The sequence below is a fragment of the Melozone crissalis genome, unplaced genomic scaffold (genome assembly GCF_028551555.1).
Source record: "Melozone crissalis strain CALT ecotype California unplaced genomic scaffold, PUWL_Pcris_2 ptg000005l_1, whole genome shotgun sequence".
In the NCBI taxonomy this organism is placed as follows: Eukaryota; Metazoa; Chordata; class Aves; order Passeriformes; family Passerellidae; genus Melozone; species Melozone crissalis.
The window spans coordinates 36,362,656-36,382,734 of record NW_026535783.1 but is presented as its reverse complement, the minus strand read 5'-3'; the positions used below and the strand labels follow the sequence as shown (position 1 = coordinate 36,382,734).

At 39.5% G+C, this 20,079-nt stretch overlaps 1 protein-coding gene across 3 annotated transcripts in view; it reads right to left on the bottom strand.

Annotated features, from left to right (window-relative positions):
- Nucleotides 1-15,018, bottom strand: part of TUT7 (terminal uridylyl transferase 7) — a 33,747-nt gene extending 18,729 nt beyond the window's left edge. For 2 of the 3 annotated variants that reach the window (XM_054283914.1, XM_054283932.1), the window contains exons 1-10: nt 14,940-15,018; nt 11,912-12,438; nt 7,675-7,850; nt 7,016-7,132; nt 6,113-6,290; nt 5,548-5,636; nt 4,565-4,616; nt 2,860-2,929; nt 1,881-2,007; nt 1,054-1,173 (exon numbers count right to left, since the gene is read on the bottom strand). In XM_054283914.1, the coding sequence (XP_054139889.1) occupies nt 1,054-1,173; nt 1,881-2,007; nt 2,860-2,929; nt 4,565-4,616; nt 5,548-5,636; nt 6,113-6,290; nt 7,016-7,132; nt 7,675-7,850; nt 11,912-12,407 (1,425 nt within the window). In that variant the 5' untranslated portion in view covers nt 12,408-12,438; nt 14,940-15,018. Of the gene's footprint in view, nt 1-1,053; nt 1,174-1,880; nt 2,008-2,859; nt 2,930-4,564; nt 4,617-5,547; nt 5,637-6,112; nt 6,291-7,015; nt 7,133-7,674; nt 7,851-11,911; nt 12,439-14,163; nt 14,251-14,939 lie in introns of those variants that run through there. The other variant, XM_054283923.1, reaches the window with a different exon arrangement.
- Nucleotides 15,019-20,079: the final 5,061 nt, after the last annotated feature.

Below are 20,079 nucleotides of genomic sequence, written 5' to 3'. Positions count from 1 at the left end.
AACCTCATCAATGTCTGAAGGAAGGAAGGGTGTCAAGAGGATGGATCCAGGTGGTGCTGAGCAGGAGGACAAGGGGCAAGGGCAGAAACTGACGCAAGATGTTCCACTTGAGTATGAGGAAGAACTTGTGTCCATGTACTTGTGTACATGTGACCAAACATTGGAACTGATTGGCCAGAAAATTCTGTAATTCTGTGTCATGTAACCATTTCTTTGCACATTAGACAAACATAAATATGTATCTTACAATTATATGGCCATATACAACAGGACATTTTTCTCATCCAGTTCAGAAAGTGCACGTGCTTTTGAATGAGTCAGGAATGTAGTAGATATAATTGCCAACTGAAAGGTTCTTGTAATTAGTTACAGGAAATGGAACATGTGTGCTTAACATAACAAGAGACTGTAAGTATAAAAATGGGTGCAATGTATATAATTGAATTGGAATTCAATTATTAGAATTGAATTACTGGAGTCGTATTACGGATGTCAATCGAGAATCCAGAATTGGATTCATTATTGGCATCCATAATACAACTCCTGACATCAAGATGCATTTTGGTTTCTAAACCAAAGAAATACATGCTGTAAACTCCTAATGTGATCCCTTCTGATGGTATCAGTGCACCAGTGTGTTCCCCAGCCATGGTCTAATTTTTGGAGAATTAGATGGCAAATTCCAAGATGTTGTTTTGGGATGTAGCTATGTGGATTGAGTTCTCAACAGTCTGGAGGAAAGGCTGAAAAAAATGAGGAAGTAAATTGTTGTAAAATTCAATATTCAATGCCCACCTCCCCTTATTCACAGAAGGGGCAACAGAGCACTTAATCCAGTGATTAGGATTGTGAAATGCAAACTTACAGTCAGGCATAATAAAGTTAAGTGTAGTCATTGAAAGATGATGAATTCACACATGAATTCACATTCTTAACACCTGCAGAAATGGCTTGCTTATCGCTTGCTCAGAGGAGCATAGAACTGACAGATAATATACCACCACAGGCAACTGATCCTCTCATTTATACTATTCAGTGTATTAATACACATACCCATGATCCCAAATAGACTGGCAGAAAGGGCTCTTTCCTCTGTTGTAGAAAGAAAATAACCATTAAAGCGAACACATAAGGTGACAAGCCTCCCTCTTCAGGACGATCAATACAGCATAACTGTAAAAACAAATTGTACAGACATTAAAGCTTCAAGTGATACTATGAAAAATATTGTTTTAATTACTGTTCAGAAGTCACATTGAATACTACAGAAACTCAGATATCTTTGAACTCTTACCAGATGCAATTTTTTCTCAAGGCCTGCATATTTACTGCAGTTCCGGTACACCATGCTACCATAACATTTTCAGTGTAAGAGCCATATGACACAGACTGGCAAAACAGACAACATAGACCACATTTGCAAAAAATGACAGCTCCTTCTGCATAGATACACAGCATTTCAATTTTTGATATTTTAATTGCAGACACATTAATTTCAAAAGTTATGTTAATTCCCAAGGTTGTTTTCATCTACAATAGAGACAAACAGTTTTTTCATGATGGATTAAGTTTATGAGAAACTAGCAATTCCATCTCATATACATTCCTCTGACTAGTTTGGTAACGGAGCAGGATACTTACAGTCTGCATTCCACTGAATGAAGCTTAAAATTCCATTTTTGAAATTTAGTGGAACATTATCACACAAAAATGTACATTTTATAAATTATACTCTTATTGATTTATAACAACTTATGCCCTTATTTCAACTGTCTTCCAAGGGCTGTTTCAACAATCATTTTCTAAACCATAACTACAGGCACAATATCAAAGTTAATTCAATATTTATTCACAGATAAGGGAATACAAATGACTCTCACCTTTGCCCAGTACCTGAAGGCAATCACTAAAGATACGATAGTAGGTTCCAGCTTTCCAAGTGTAGCCAAATGGTTTGTTGTCAGACAAGCATTCTCATTCCCTGCACTCACTTTACAAATAAGGCCACTAAAATCCAAAAAGAAATGAAAGATCTTTAAGGTTTTGTAACACCCATAGGTCAGAAAACACCTCACAGAACAGTGTAGCAGAAGGCTGTAGGGAAAGACTTGACAGCCTCTCAAAGACAGCATCTCTGCATGAAAAGCAGCATGCAATACTAATTAGATTTATAATTAGGTTGAGAATATATTATTATAATTTACTGTACAATTGTTTTAAGATACAATTCAAATTTAAGTATTTTTCTAATATTAATTTACAGAATTGAAAAAGTTACAGTATTCATTTCCTTCATGAAACAAAAATGTCTTCCCACACCACTCCCACCATCAAACAGTTTCTATGCTGTTTTCACACAACATAAAATATTTTTAAACACTGAAAAATCAAGGTAGCACCAAATAACTGGTAATATTTTTATTAGTAGCTGTTTATAGAATGTTTCATGAATCTTAATTGACATTCATCAAATGGGCAAAATAAAATATTTTTCACTTTTCTCAAAATACAAGCGAAGCTAAGCAAACTGTTCCTATCCTTACAGAAATCTATAATTTAATATGGTATCTACTCTGCCTATAAGAAAGGAAAGTTTCTGCTTAAGCAATAATCCCAAATGGAAGGGTAAGGGTACATGCTGGAAGCCATAATGGTTGAAGGGCTTGGGAAATACACAGCTGAGGACAGAACAACCCTTACCCTCTTATTCTAGGCTACGAATGACTTGCCCATGAGTGTTAGTTTGTGTTTCAAGATCCATGGAACTGTAATAATTTAGTACAGAAACGTCATTTATCAGGTGGTAAGATAATTTACATTGCTATATACTATTAGAACACACAAAGTGACAACTGAGACCTTTGCTTTTCTCTGCACACCACCACCGGTACTCTAGCATGGAAATCTGCATCAACTTCCGTAAAAGATTCTAAATGGGAAAAAGAAAAAGAAGAAGCCACATTAAGCATGATGTGATAAAAAATACGTTGAACTGGATGCAACTAGAGGAGTACAGGCAGAATTTCAGCTTCTAATATAATGACTAATATTGAGAAAAATAAAGTACATGGGATAAGAAGAATATGGTCTATACGTGAAAGACTGTTAGGAAAATACTTTTCAAAATTCATATATATACAGTAGGTAAAATTAAGGAGGTATATTTTGGTTAAGAGCTGGCTTCAGTAATTGAGGCATGCAGAGAGACCTACAACAACTATGGAACAATATTAGTGTGAAAAATGAAAAAAAACCCAGTATTACATCACTACTATATGGAAAGTAACTTTTTCCCCTGGTTATCTGACAATCTTTTATGTAAATATAGAATGAGCTTTCCTACATGATATCCTTTTGCTATGCTTTTTCTCTTTTTTTCCTTATTCTTTATATCATTCAGCTGTCAGCCCCCCTAGTCCCTTCTCTTAGCAATGCTGATTTGATCCAAAGTAGACTTATTTTTTGATAAACTATGGTTTCACTGGGCCAGGATGGGAGGAAACTGTCAAACAATTTTAGATACTTTACTCAAAAATTCTGAAATGACAATATTTTTATGGTATTACTTAGCCAATTGGACACCTAATTTCACTGAAAATTATCTTGCTTTTGCAACTGAGGTACGTCAAACACTTAATACTCTATTCTTGTATCTTCTCGCTCAGAGAGAAGACTCTGCACAACATGTTAATGCAAATATTAGTTGCTTTTGTGATACAACGGTGATCCTAATTTCTTATGAGATCTGGGTCTTCTTCCTCTAATCAAATTTTAAAATAACCCCATTGTCAAAGACCTTAATGGTCCAGATAATAAAATGCACATACAATGATGGTGGGGATGCCACTGCGAAAATCTGGATCAGTAAAGAGACATATTTTGAATCATATGGTGTGGTTCCCCAACTGAGGGCCTAAAGCAAGGCAAGAAAACAGTGAAGCTACTTTTTGCAATCTGCATTTAAAAAAAATAGAGTTTTCTTCCCCCCTGCCCAATATTTTCATTTTTTTTCTTGTCTGCATATGCTTGAATTGGTTTGAGTTAGTGCAGTTTCTTAAAGGATCTTAAACTTTACTTCCTTGTATTAATGCGCAAAGCTATGTGAAAAAAAACCATGTGCCTGTATGTCATCAAGGCCATCATGTGCACTGACAGACACGTGCAGGTAATTACAGGAAAAGAGACCACAATGTGAAAGTACATTACTGGGTTTCTGTTACATATGTTAAAGAACTTTGGCTGCTTTCTGTACTAGGCATGGCTAATAGAGCAGGTGGGCAGCAGAGTCTACCTCATGTGTAATGACATCTTCACTCATAATGTAGAAGAAAGCCTCCCTAGAAATGTTTCACATAATCAAAAATAAGAGGACTTCAGCCCTTGTAATACTGAATGTCAAACCAAAAGTAGTTTTCATAATGTATTCTTTTCTGCAGTATTATTCAGTCTCATATCTTTCTAAAAAATGAATAGCATGTGATATACCTGTTCAGCAGAGGTGAAATTCAACGATACTAAACAGGAATAGTTTAATGAAATTGAGAAGGCAGCAATTTTTTCTTACCACTGTTCTGGAGACTTTCTTGCACAAGTAAGAGAACATCTGGTTGAGTCATCTGTCAATAAAAGGAATAAAGCTGGTTTTGTATCAACCACCTGTCAAGAAAGTGATTTTCTACAGCTCAAATTTAAAACCACCTCTACGTGTACTTCACTATTATTAAGTTGTATCAAAAGGAACAGAAGCTCTGCTTGCTTTGAAGGAAGTTGTTCCTGAAGTTATTTTTACCTCTATCAAAGATTTGGTTATGGTAAGAAAACCCCTATCAACAGAATTATTGTTTCAGTGTGCTTAAATATGACTGAATTCTGACACAGTGGACTTACATCATTGTTAAAGACTGGAATTATGGCTTTTTAGAATTCTATGCACTTTATAAACTTAGGTCATTCTTGGGTTCCTAAAGGAAATGTTAAATTCTAACAATGTGACTGCCAAATCAACTACAGAAGGAGTAAGTTTAAGTATGGAATCATGTCCTTAATTCCTTTTCAATGTTCAAGCACAAAGACACATAAAAAATTAACATGACAAATAAAAACATTAAATTACTCCACATACAAATAACCATGAGGTTTCATGGCTCAGATATGACCTAGCAGTCAAAATGTGCATATGTGAATATATCAATACAAAACCAGGATCAGTACTGAAACAAGATCACAGAAGTGTTATTTTTTCCAGTTGTTAGAGAATATAAATAATCCTCTGTCTCAGAGGACTGCTAGAGTACAGATGTTTTAGGTGTTTTCAGAGGAAGTTTCAACAAAACACAAAGATGCATTACACTGCCTGATGACTACTGCTCTATGAAGAATGTTATTTTAAGACCAGACTGCCTCTATCTTACCCAAGGGGCTTTTATAAAAAGTGTTACTACCACACTATAAAAATATATTTACAATATAGTCTACATGAAGATGCAAAACACCAAAAAACCACATTCAAAACCACTAACACATACTTAATAAAATGGCCTTACTTACATTGGCAGGAAACTGGGTATCTACGTTTAAGTCTGAAGTTTTGAAGCCAAATCTGCTATAGGAGGAGCCATACAATCTTAATGAACACTCTGCAACAAAAAGAATTATACTTCATTTACACTATACCTAACTCTAAGTCTGTAGCTACTTACAGCACTGCTAATAGATCTTAAGCCTATGCCTGGTTTTGGTAAGCACAGGAAAAGAAAAAAGGTCTTCAGCAGCCCTGAACTGCTACTAAATCCTGCCTCCAGTGCTGTTGTTGGTAAAGGCTTATCATGAAGTTCAAATCCTTCCCACATCCTTTTTGTTTTCACTTTTTACTACAGGCCTGTTTGGGCCATGAAGACTATTGTAATTTAATTCTGGAACAGATTTATATTGCTACATCAAGTTGTTCAACTGACTAGTAACTAAACATGCTGTTTTAGAATTTACAGAGCCAAGGTTTTTAATTCAGTTTTCATTTCATAAGCTGTTGGGGATTTTTTTTTGGTTGATTTCCTTTCTGTTCAGTTTTTGTTGTTATTTTGTTTTTAATAAGTTGGCATATTGCAAATAATACCTGGCAATTTTTGACGCAGCAAGTTTTCCATCATTGTTTTAATGTTAAGCCTTGCTTCTAGATCTTCATTACTTAAGCCAAACTCCTGTACAACATTTTCAATAGCAACACCAATAGCTTGTATCTGGGAAGGCGTCGGAGGAGGAAGAGCAGTCAGCAGTTCTTCTTCTTGCTTTTCCTTTCAAGATAAGACCAATGTTTTAATGAGTTTCATGAGTTGCTTTACATACTAAAATGAATGCCAATAACTCATCCCATGTAATATTACCACCATCAATTTTCCAGGTAATGTAGATAATTGGAAGCAATAAAGAATCTGATACTCCAGGAGGCTTCAGTAACGTTCAGATATATATATACATGTACTTGGCACATTTAAAAAAAAATCACCAATTCTTTCATCACCTATAAAGTGTGAAAAGGCGGGAGCTAAAGAGGAAGAAACAGAAAATCTGCATAAGACATATTTTTGTCCACTTCAAGCAGAAAAAGTAGAAGATGTTAAAAAAAAAAGGTAAAATTGATGTTATGCTGGAAGTTATTTTGAAGCTCATGCTCAAAACAAACCTATTTCCTTTACATATAAACAAATCTGTAATATTCCACAGATGCTTCATTTTTGCAGCATTTCTGAACTGAAATATTAATTCTGACATATAGGTTATAACTTCTAATTCTTCCATACCAACTGTATTTGCTTATTCCTACTGCTCATTGCAAAGTCCAGGTCCCAAGCTTATTGTTTTCATTAATATCACTATACAACAGATTTTAAAAAGATTGAAACAAGGTAAAAACTGAATGTGGAATGGTTTTAAAAGTAGTGCAGTTTCACAATTTTTAATGGTGCAAGGAAGGTTTCATTAAACTACAGTTTATACTTTTTTCTTGTGCTAAACTCACCTTTAAGCTTTTCTTGTGTCTTTTTTCTTTAATATGCTTATGAGCAAAAGCCACTGACTCAATCAGAACATCACACAACTTGCAGGTATATTTTGCTGATGGGTAGCTTCGAGGTTGCTAAAATAAAGACAGTAAAAAAACACCCTTAAAATATATATAAAAGTATTATTTTCTCTTCATTCAGTACTCTTGCTAAGTTTAATGGATTAACTCTGAAACTTATACTCATTCACTTTAGCTTTCTTCACTTCTTATTTGCCATCAAAAAGTTTGCACATCAAATATAATGTCAGAAGAACGATATGTCAATCACACCCAACATCTTATCTTTTACAGGAGAAAATACTCGATGCCCATGGAAGAATATATTAATTGAAGAAACAACTACTCCAGCAATTTAATTAAGATCTGATGTCATTTCAAGAACTAAAGGAGCAGCCATTTTTTTGAGCTTGAACTGTTATCAATGTTTTAGCAAAAAAACCCAAAAGAAAAACCCTCCTCTTTCTACCATTCATTAACAGCAATATCATTACTTAAATTCTGTAGCTAAACTTTCTAGCTACAACCACAGATATTGCTCAAAGTGTACCATCTAGAATACACAAAAGTACAAAAAAATAGGAGAGGTCTATCTGTACAAGTAAAGAGAGCAGCACCTTCTTCAGTCTATAAATGTAGTCTCGTTTCAAGCGTTCTTCAGCTTGCTGCAGTCCCAGAAGTTCTTTTGCTGACAGCACAGATTCATCTATGACTCGATCTTCCACTTCATCATGATCATACTCATCTTTTCTAGTTCTTCTCAGTCTTCTTGGTTTTCTAAGCTTCTTCATTTCTTATAAAGAATTATGAGAGCAAACACGTCAAATAACTGCAAACTGCCACACAGCATTTAATTTTTTTTTTTAATTCCTAACTTGAGAGTCAAATAAAGCACAATTCACCTACCTCGTTTGGTTTCACAATTTGTCCTGTACAAGTTGGATAATGATAAGTGTATATTAGTATCACAATCTATAGGACCTTTGTCCCAAACGACAAATAAATCAATTTATTTGTTCCACTGAAGAAACTTCCCTTATTTAGACACATCTGCTAAAACTGGCAAAAAAACCCGAATAGAACTAAATGCAATAGATACACCTGTATGTCATTACACAGAAAATATAGAATATGTCCAAAGATTTTGGGATGCCTGGCTAGGCTTTGATAGTCAAATAAGCTAGACTACAAGTATGACAGAATTAAAAAGTGTAGTCCAATCTGAATGATTTGTAAGACCTAGCAGCACTCTGGTATGGCACTGTTGTGGTTTAGCTCATATATGACAATTTATTAACAAAGAATTATTACCACTGATAATGTAATTTGCCTTTCAGCTAAACCAGTATATGGATCAGTACTACCTTCACAATATTAAATGAACAAGTGGAAAAAAGTAAGCACCACTGCTGGCTTCAGAGACTAAAGAATGGACTTGCTAAGTATGTGCACATTGCTTTAAGAAAGATGCAAAGCTGTCATCATTATCATAATAATAAGGCTTAAAAGCTTGTTGTGTTTACAGCAAAAGGTCTGGAACAAATTAAGCTAAATACCACTTCTACTTTTAAGCAAATTTTTGAAGTAGAAGCTGCTATTGGCCCAAAGCCAACACCTGTAAAAATCATCTCAGGAATAAATATACACATCAGATTTTCACACCTTGCCTTTCACTTGTACAGCTACACAGGACGTCCCAATGCCTGGAATTTCTAAAGTTCCCTTTTTCCCAAACTTTTATCATAGCATGAGGGTTTAATTTGTAGTAATTAAAAAAAAAAAACAAAACCAAACAGATAAATTCCTCTTCCAAATACCTTAAAAAATTTCTTTCTCATGACCACAATTTTTGTCTCTGATTGGCAAAAGGGTAGCAACAGAGTTGTGTATTTGTGACCAGTTATTTGATTCAGTTCACTATGAAGCATGCATGTATTAGTGGTGTAAACAGTAACAGGGCAAAGATGGCAATATAATTTCTTTCTTTCAGCAGCAGCACAAGTTTAAGCAGCAATAAAGAGAATTTAGGCCTAATAGGGTGCAGAAGGAATCTCCAGGGAGCAGAAATAGAAGTCTGAACTTCTGAACCTTCCCCACATCCTACATTTCTGCATCAACATTTCTGCTTAAATTCCTAAGATGTGCCACATCTGTTTCACTACATTTTGTAACTAATCAGTGTGGATAGAACCTGGAGGTATATCAATGTTTTCACAGAAAAGCCTGTGACAACTACCTACTTATCAATTATTTCACTAACCAACAAACTACTTAAAAAAATTTACAAACTAAATAAATACTTCTAATATTTGGTAGGTACAACAGTGACAATCTAATTACAGGCTAATGATTAAATAAAGTACTAAAGACCAGTGTCTCAGAGATTTCGTAAACTTCCTTATGAGCTACAATAAAAAAAGACATGAAGGCAATGAAAAGGACAACTGCACAAAATATTTCAAGTAAATGCTAGAAGAAACATTTTTAGTAATTTTGCTACTTGACACGCAACTTCTGAAGCGACCTCAAGAGGTGAGCTATGCTATGCCTGTGCTTTACAGCAGGATGAAACGAACTCTGTCAAATCTGAGCAATGCTCAGCTAACCTGTTCTTAAAGGCCTTCAAGTATCTTTTCCATGAGCTGTCCAGACAACCTCTCCAGAACCTCCCTAGCTCTACCTTTAGAAACTTGACCTTTATTCCTTATCTGAATCTTTCTTGCTCAATTTTAGGCCCATTGCTTTGTGCCGCATCTACTGGAAAGAAACAATATAGTTTACTACATCAGCTTTTTACACCTTCCTACACAGACGATTGCTACTATGCCTCCCTACCCTCTTCATTTTGAGAAATATTGGGCATTCTTCACAGTTTGAATAGCTTCTGCTTCTGTTTCCTACATATCTTGACAACCTTCTTGCTTTTCTTTGCACAGCTTCCATTTTATTCATACAAGTGGGGTGCCAAAACTAGATGGAGGACTCCTCAGAAAAAGGGGTACTTCAGACTGTGAGCCTTTTTTCATGCCTCACAACCCCATGATAATGACTACTCATTATCATCTTCTGATTCACTATCATTTCAGATCCTTGTCCAAAAAAAAAATATTACTTTATGGTAACTTTTCCCCCTTTATTTGCACAGCTAATATTCCTCCTTAAACAATGGCATTTACATATCCTTTGTATTTCATCCTATATGTAGGTCATTTCTCCAACTGTGCAAAGTTATTTTAATTGACCTTCCTGCTTTCCTGCATTCCATTCCTACCAGCTCCACAGCATATTCAGTTTTCAGAGCACACAATTAATAGGGCTACTGTCTTCATTCATCATTGCAGTAGTATAACACTGAATGGAATAGAATCCTCACTCACTAGATGTTCATTCACTACTTTCTTTAACTGACAAAATCTTTAGTAGTTTCTGGGTATAGTTACCTAATTAGCTCTGCAAGTCTCTTACATTAATTTAATCCAGATAATTTTCCACTAGTTTACTTACAGAACGGTCACATAAGAGTATCCAAAGTAGTACAGTACTAGTGCAAGCAATACCTACCAACTGCCTTTCCCATGTCCACAGGGGACTGATGCCTATTTTAAATAAATAAATTAGGGCTTGGTATACCTCTAGTAAAAAATGCATACTTACTACTTCTTACCTTTGTTACCTTTCAAATGCTTACAGTATATTATTTGTTCCAAAACTGACCCCCCAAGGTTTAAACTGCACACCAATTATTTTAATTCCTCTTTCAAGAGACACATGCCCATTCCTGTAATCAGTAGCTCACTTCTCTTAAGTTTTCAAGCATAATTGCCAGTGGTTCCAAAAATCTATTTCAGTGAGCTCCTGAAGTTTCACAGAAAAAAGTCCATTACATCCAGTAAAAGAAGAAACTAAAGAAAACTTTAACTGAAGAAAAAATTTGTGAAAACATCCTGCTCTCTTCTCATGAGAGAAGTGAGGTTGAGCTGTGTGAAGCTTACTTCTAACAGTGAGACACTGGGCACACCTATTCGCAGTTTCTTTTTAGTGACAGCTAGTATCACAGGAAAGGACATTTAATTGCTGGACTTCCTAGTGTCAACCAACCAGAGCTCTTCTTTTCAGCAGAGGGTCTGATCACTATTGTCTTTGGCTCCCACTCTTAAATAAAATAAGACAGGTTTCTTGTCAACTGGCATTCCATGCTAGCAGCATCACACACAAGTTATATTCTCTATATTCTTTTAAGCTTCCTTTTTCTGCTTTACTTGCATTCAATGAAAATACTATTGTATCAATCACTTCACCCTCCCTTAGGCTGTTGTTCCTGACATTTCAATGCTTTGGGTTTGTACTCTGAGTATTAGTACCAACTGCTCACAGGGAAGTTAAATATATATGAAGAACTAGACTCATGTTATTGCTGTACTGAGTTCTCACAATACTGACACAGCATTGCTTTCAATCTTCAACACATTGTTAAAGACCTCATCGGTAACTCCAAAAATCTCACCCTGCTATCAGCTTAACTGAAAGATCTCTCACCAGCCTTGACAGATCCATCAGATTGTATGGGAAAAACAATAAACAGGGACATTACACAGATGCTGCAATCTACTTACTCCTATCACTCACAGGCCAAACTATAAAGACAACACAATCTATAAAACAAGTTCTATATTATTTGCTGTAATAATTTGTCTGAAGTGCTAGAAGTACAGAGCAGTCAATAGTTTGCAATACATGACAGAAGAAAACTACTTTTTTGCTTTAATAGTGAATCTTGAAAGTTTACTTTTCAGTAACATATGTAGTAAGCTACTTTACTGGATAGCTATGCAAAACAAAGAAACATGTGATTACCAGAACTTCCTTTCTGCACGTCTGGCACATCTTTGCTCATTAAATCTTCCTGAAGTTGTCGTCTTACATTTCTGTGTCCAGAACCTTCAACCTCGTGAAAAGAGTCCTTTCTTGTCCTCCCATGCCCAGGAATCCAGGCAGCAGAACGGTACTCTCTCCAGGTGTCAAAAGTACCATGGTGATCATCAGATCCCCACTTCTTTATGTAGTCTCTTTGGATATCATTTAACTTTGACCCTTGACAGTAAGCTGTGTTTTTAAGCGAATTTGGGCTACTCAAAACACTTCGTGGCCCTCGCCTGGGACTGCTTCCATAATGACCTGGAGTTCCCTTTTTCTTTTGCAGGCTGGTATCTATTTTATTGCTACAGCCACTTCCATATTCATCCATAACTTGGTAGTCTATCTGTAAGGGACTTTCTTTTAATTCTTCTGGATGCAAAATTTCCTGTTCCTTATTTTGTTTGGCAAAGCAAGATTTTGCAGCATCTCCCATGGTTATGGCTGTTCAATTCATTGATTCCGACCTAGAAATCAAAAAGTTAAAAGCTGTATTTTAAAATCAATCAACGAATGAACACTGTGTATTAACTGCTATGGAAATCTCAACAATCTAAGCCCTGGATTAAACCAAGGCAAGAAAAGGCACTCCAAAACTCAGCTAGGTCTCTTCTCTCAATATGTCTTAACACCTTTGGGTGGCTTGTAAAATGCAGAGATGGCCTATGACTTTTCCAGACCTAGGGTCTTTAGGACAGATAGAAAATTTTAAGAGTCTACATCAGCCTCAGCTTAACACAGGAAAGCTTTGGAAGAATGGCTGAAGGAGGCAAAAAAGGAGGGAAGGATGTCCCCAAGGCCATTCTACGTATCAGAATATTCCTCTTTGCCTACAGTAGACACTGTTCACCTTGTTAAGAATGAAAATCGTGATGAGAGGACAGAGAGATGAGAAGTTAAGTTGCAATCTAGCTATGAGGCAAGTACGATACAGTGACTTAGAAACAATGTGCTCTCCTGCACATTTTAGGCAGACCATCACTCAGCATTAAGCACTCCTATTTCATATTATTTTAGCATTGTCTAAAACATCTAGACCACTGAACTGCTTGCACATCCATCCCCCTTTATTTGATGTCCTGGGGTGATGTTATGATGCTGGTATCCCCATTCATATGTTCTGTGCCTTTAAGACCGGCTCTGAAGAGTGGAAGTTTTGTTTGGGTTTCTCTTATCAGGGACACAGAGACGAGCAGTACATAGGGCTGTTTTGGCTTCTTGCTTTCAGCTTGCTGCTTTGCTTGCTCCCTTTTCTGCTCTCGCTTCTGCTCTGCTTTGGCCTCTGCTTATTAGCTAGCTCTAGCTAAACAGTCCACATTCCTTCCTGGACTGTTTCTCCTCTCCTGTTTCTGTGACCATCTCGAACCTGCTCCGGACTGGGGCCTGGGAACACCGAGAGTTTGCCCCTTGTGGCTGCAGCAGCTGGCCCAGCGCCGGAGGGACTGAGAACGGAGCAACCACCCCCGAAAGAGACTTTCTGATTTTGTCATCTTTCTCAGAGCGGTGTCATCGGGTATTGTTCATTTTGTGTGCTGGGGGGTGCTGTGCCTGAAATAAACAGGTTCTTTCCACTTCTCTCCAAGGAATTTTTTCCCAAACCGGTTGTGGGGAGGGGCCGTGTGGGTTTTGCTTTCTGGAGGGGCCCTCCTTTGCAGATTCTTTAACAAATTTGCCCTAAACCAGGACATTTGGTTACCTCCATTTTCTTAATGCAAAACACTCCCCCAGAGCTCTAACTCCAATGCTGTCAAATAAACCATGTGGACTGTGAAAAGGGAACTACAGGAAGAGACTATGTAAAACATGTTAAGCGGCAGTGGTCTTCTCAACACTGAGCATTTTATGATTTAAATATAGACACATACAACCAAAAAAACCAGATTTTCTCTTTCTCAAAACACACATATATTCTCAAGGATGCAGATAAAACTGTAAAGAGCATTTGCAAGAACCAAAATATCACAAAATGTCCTTCTGTTGCCATTAATATGGGAGTAGGGTACATGATTTTTCACATTTTAATTTTTTTAAAGTTCTACATGCCACAAAGGCACTCTTAAGAATCTCCGTGTCTGCATTTTACAGATCTGAGGCTTTTAGTGTTTAAGACCCTCTTAAAATGAAGGTAGTTTTTTGGTCCCACACAAGCAACAAAACGAACAGGATTCCTGTCCTAAAGAACAGTATTTTACCCAGTTATGTCCATCTCTGGAAATGCACCTGTTCCAGCTAAGAGCGGAAAGAAAAGTTTCAAACGCACGAAGTGCACTTGCTTCCCATTTCAGGCAAGAAACGCTGTCAAACCTGAATTTCAAACCTGAGTGACCTAAACCCAGCCTGTTTTAGAGTCATCCCCAGCAGCAACGCCCACACTCTGCCGCCAGGCTGGATGGCGACAGGTCCCTGCACGGGAAGGAAACAGAAAAGTCAAAGTTTCCGTTCGCCTCCAGCTCCCGACCACGACTGGAGATGCGAGCCTGGTGTGGGCAGGGGGCTGCCCTGGGGGCCAGCGGCGTCGCAGACGGGCAGGACACGGCTGCCAGCGGGGCCTGCAGCACCGGGCAGCGCCGCCCAGGCTGCCGGCGGGACCCGGGCGCAGGTGTTGGGATACTGGCGCAGGGAACCCACTACGGCAGGCGGGCCAGGGCTCCCTTGCCGCCACGCTGCAGCTCCCGGCTCGCTCCTCCTCCGCCTCCCACAGGTTAACGAGGGTCCCCAGCCCCCTCCTGTCGAACCCCGACGCCGGTGGAGGGACTGCGGCGCAGCATAACCCAAACCTGCCGCCTCGGCCGGACACAGCCCGCGAGCAGAAGGGCCGCGGCAGGGCCAGGCACGAGGGGACCCAGAGATGTAGGGAGGGAGAGAGGGAGGAAAAGGGGCGAGCGAGGGGCACAGGCCGCCGGTGGACACCGCCCGCCGCCGGGAAAGGCCTCGGCCCGCCGCCAGCCGCCAAGAGAAGGGCACTCACCGCCTGCTACCGCCGAGCCGCCCGCCGCCCAGAGCTCGCCATTGTGGCGCGACGGAAGCAGCGCTGCTCCCCCGGCGCGCCCGATTTGCGCGAGGCTTCCGGCAGCGCGGGCCCGCCCTTCGCGCCCGGCGGGGCGGGGCGGGGCGGGGCGGGACAGGGCCGGGCGCGGCGGTGGCGCCGGCCCGGCGGGCCTGGAGGGCGGGCCTGGAGGACGTGCCTGGCCCAGCGCCGACGTGTTGCGTGTTTCCTTAAACCTCTGTCAAGGTGACTGCACCAGCTCCCTGCGCAGGCCGTTGCCGCTGTAATCACCCTTTCTGTGAAGAAGTTACTCCTGGTGTACCACTTGAGCCTCCCCTACCTCAGCTCGAGGCTCTGCCCTCTTGTCCTGGCACCTTATGATGTGAAAAGAGGCCGACCCCACCTGGCTGCACCCTCCCTTCAGGCAGCTGTAGACTTCAAAGAGGTCTCCCCTGAGCCTGCTCCAGGCTAAACACCCACAGCTCTCTCAGCTTGGAGGGGTGCAGGATCCCAGACCCTGCTGCCTCAGGCCTGTACAGTTACATGGCCCTTCTCTGGACAGGCTCCAGCACCGCAATGCCCTTGCAGTGAGGAGCTCAAATATGAGCACAAGATTTGAGGAGCCGCCTCACCAGTGTGGAGTACAGGGGGACAATCACTGCCCTGGTCCTGCTGGCCACACCATTGCTGATAGAGACTAGGAAGCCATTGATCTTCTTGGTCATTGAAGAGGTGAATAATGTACATTGCAGTTATCTCCCAGAAAACAAGTTTAATTTACTGCCTAATGTACTGGCTTGTTGAGAAGGGTCTTTTTCTACCATGCTTATGCATTCATATTTCTGGAAAGGGCCTGGCATGGAGGGATAGCATATCTTACCAAAACAATTGCTGTAAGCCGGTGTGGCTGGCATACCAAACATGAAAATGTTTCTGAACCCTGTCTTGCCTCCTTCTTCCATAAAATTGTTGAGTGGCTGCAGGCTCAGCCTGTTTCATAGCTCAGCATATGTCAGGCTCAGCTTATGTCATAGTGGCTATGGTGGGTCAAACAATCTTTGGTCTGATGAAAGCTTCTGCCTAATGCAACCATGCAAGACTTCTAAAGTTTCTGTGATTTTTATGAAGCTAAAATTCCTATGATTTTTATAAAAGTCAGTGATTAACATTTAAATTTCAATGAGATGGATTATTGTATACTCAAACTAGCATTTTCTATGGTCAGACAAAAATAAGAGGAAATGAGCTAAAAGTGTCATGTGTCCTAAACACATATGCTGCTTGCTTGGAAAGCCTAAATTTTGATCCACTGAGATTTTTTTCCTAAATAGGTAGCATGAAGATGCAATTAGTCAGTTTTTGTTAAAAAAAGTAAACTTAGCATGTGACATACAAATATACTGAAACAAGAAAGATAACTAGCAGCTCTTTCTGAATTTATCAGTAATTAAATAAGAGAGAGAAATTAAGAAATAGTAAAAGAGTACAACTCACTAAATAAAGTAAGACCAGCCAGATACATATAAATTATAAGACTGAGCTTAAAGAACAAACACAGAATTGGGCATCACAATTTTTTTTTAAAGAAATGTAGTCTCTGAATTTTTTTGAGTACTGATCTTGAATCTGCTGCAGACATTTTGTTCTACAGTTTGAGAAAGCAAATATTTTATATATCCTTTAAATAGGTTTTGTTTCATTTTGCTGTTATAGAAAAGATACTGTTTTTCTTTATGAAAGCTTGTTCAGCAAGGAATAAAGGATTGCATTTTTATGTGACTTTGTGAGACAAACTGGGCCAGTTTGGGATTACACTTTTGCCATACTTGTGCTAATGTGGATGGGATTGCCCAGGCACAGTGTTGGTAGGAAGCAGAGGTAGACTCCTGTTTTGACTGTGACTCAGACAGCTCTTGGAGCCTCGCTTGCCTTGTCACCTCAGCATTTTGGTGTTGGAACACTCTCCATGTTGAAAAGCTACTAAGCTGCTAGAAGCAATGTTGGAAGTGTTGCTCTTTGTCTTCATCAGTGATAGACTGATGAAAACAATGTTATTTTTTGTCTTCATCAGTGATAGACTGTGTCACTTGCAGATAAATCGGAAAACCTGTCTGATACTTTATGATGAGATTTTTCTGGAAGACAGTGGATATAGCCATTTACACCCCAAAAGAACTTGGCCAAATACAGTGTCTTTTTTCTTGTGCGTCTCCAGATTACTTGCTGGTGGGGTAGTATGAGAAGCAGAAAAGGCATTGATGCTAAGTGTTACTCAGCAGTAACTAAAAGTAACTAAAACTCTGTATTACCGAAACTTTTCCCAACATACATCCAAAACATTGTTCCCATAGCAGCTACCATGAAGAAATCTAGCTCTACCCCAGCCCAAACTAGAACATTCTCCGCTAGTTATTCCACATAATTTATGTCATGTTAAGATCCCACCTTATCAAATACCTGCTTCCCTTTAAAATGTTTGTGAAATGTCCATAATTATCAGCAAAATGCTCACTGTGTTTATTTGTTGTTTCACTTTGTGTTCCATCTGTTATGGTGGTCACTCAGGATGGGAGAAGTAGTGTGTTGCCTGGAGTCATTTGGCACTGAAGGCAGCTCCAGTCAGGTCACTGCTGCACTCACACTGTGTGTGGAAAATCACACTGTGGAAAGCCAGTGTCCGCAAAGGAGAGAGAAGAGTCCTGCAACTTTATTTTATAAAGGGAAAGGGCCCACTTGGGCATACCCCCATCAGGTTTCTCTCTAGAGGTTTTAGAGGATGAAGCCTCCTTTTGTCCTAGATTCCCAACTGCATGTTGCCCTCTTTCTATCCCCATTGGCTGAAGAACTATGAAGGCACAGGTTTCCTGAACCACTTACCACATATTCCCCCCCTTGAACCTGTGATTTTCCTCCGAAATTCAAAATTTTAAAGTTTTCTACGTTCTGCAGTACACTTGGTGTGGACCTATTTGTCTATTATCCTAAAATTCAAGAGTCAATCTGTCTAGGTTATGTAACAAACCCGCTGCTTGCGGTTGGTAGAAACATTGAGACCCATTTCAAAGACATAACAACCATATCCTCAGCCATCAAATTGTTTTCAAAGACATTACCACACATCTTTTCCTGTCAACTGCTTCTTATGATATTCATCCTTCATTGTATTCATTCTTTCATCATCCTTGGAGTAGTTTCTGCTGTAGGGCTTTCTGTAACAACCAGCTCAAGTCATGTTTTACAATCATTTAAAAGTACATCCATCCATTCTCCAGCCCTGGTCCCTTTGGACTAGGCTGTAAATTTTAACAAGACAACGAATTCCTGCTCTTGTCTGTAGCTTTGCTAGCAGCAAGAGGTTTTTGCTATAATACCTTCAATAGGTTGCAGCCATAGCAGTGGTGATATACAGTGTTGAGTAACACTGCCATCTTACAACTCAAATAGTGAATTATTTTCACTCAGGATTAAATCACCTTGAGGTGCACATTGCACTTGCCCATCTTACTGCGTTTACCAAGTTCAACCAAAACCATCCCATGAATAGATTTACTATTTCCTGAAGAAGGAATAACTGTTTCTTTTAGTCAGTTTCTCATACGTACTTACCCTTTCCTGAAGAAGGAATAACTGTTTCTTTTAGTGAGTTTCTCATACGTACTGGTTGGATCTTTCTTCTTCTACAGTGCACAGAGACCTTGATTCAGCCGGTCAAGTGGCAGGTGCTCTAATGTTAACTAGCCAAGTGGCTTCTGCTAAAAGTATTTCACAATGCTTGAATGTATGTCCTGATTACTGGAGAAGAATTCCAGTTTAGCACTGGGGTGTGCCCTCTACACCATTTCTGACAAACTGTTAATGATGGGTTTGCAGTAGATGCCCAGCAGTTGCCCAGCTGACACCTCAGGCTACAAGTTGGGTGTTAAATGAGATAAGGGAGAAGAGCCAAACCCTCTGAGGAGGGGAGTGTTTCTTTTTCTTCACAAATGACTCTGCAGTACTAACTCCTTCTGGGGAAACACCAGCACAGTCCCACCGATCCTGAAGGGGTCATGTCTGCCAATGGCCCATAATGGACCCAATGGCACTTAGCAGAACAGGCAGCTGCAATGACTCGAAGTATTACATCATTCCATTGTGAAACTGCCTGCCCTGGGGGAGGTACTGAGCATTCCCATCTGAACCTGATTATGTATAATTCTGGTGTTTGGGGACCTCCATGACCCCTGGGTAGATCCAGAGGAGGACCACCACTTTTGATTGCAACCATCACTTCAACAGGACTGCAATCACCACTTGATAGGACTGCAACCACAGGCCAACAGGATTCCGGGCTGTAGTTTGACTTTATGGATCTAAGCCAGTTCTAATGTGTATTATTGCATTATTGTAATCTTTCTATGAAATTATAACCTTGACCTGAAATGTCTGTTAAGGTAATTGGGTAGTCTTAATTTCTCCCACTGGTTTACTTTCATACCAGCCCAATGTCCCAGCACCTGTTACTCTCACTGTAGTTTTTAACAGCCATTCAGTTTTCCTGGAGGCTGGTGCATAAGTGGGAGTGTGATCACCTGGTTGATGTCGTGCCCCTTCACCAGGCTACAATTTGCTTCTGGAATAAGTCCTGTTTTCTGATCGAATTATTTCAGTTACCACCAAAGTTGCTCTTTAAGGCTCAAAACAATAATCCCGGCAGTGGCATGGATCACAGGGTATGTTTCTAACCATTCAATAGTCACTTCCATCACTGTAAGCAGATGGTGCTTTCCATGGCTAGTTCATGGTAGTCTGATAGTTGTCCCTGTATTGGTATTTCAGCCATCATCTTCAATTTCAAACAGGTTTAGCTCCTGGCTTGTTTAATTGTGGCACATTCTTTGCATTCATGGGTAGCCTCTGCAATGGCATCTGTGATCAAATCCATGCCTTGATCCTGGCCCATTTGTATGTTTCTTCTCTTTGTACATGTTTTCATATATCATATCAGATATTTGTCATAGTTCACCCTTATATTCGCAGTCCAGATACATCTGAGTCACTTTCATTTTAGCAGCTTGGTCCGCCTGCTCATTGTTTTGATATTCTTCAGTGGCAGACTCTTTGCTACGTAAACCCTTATGTG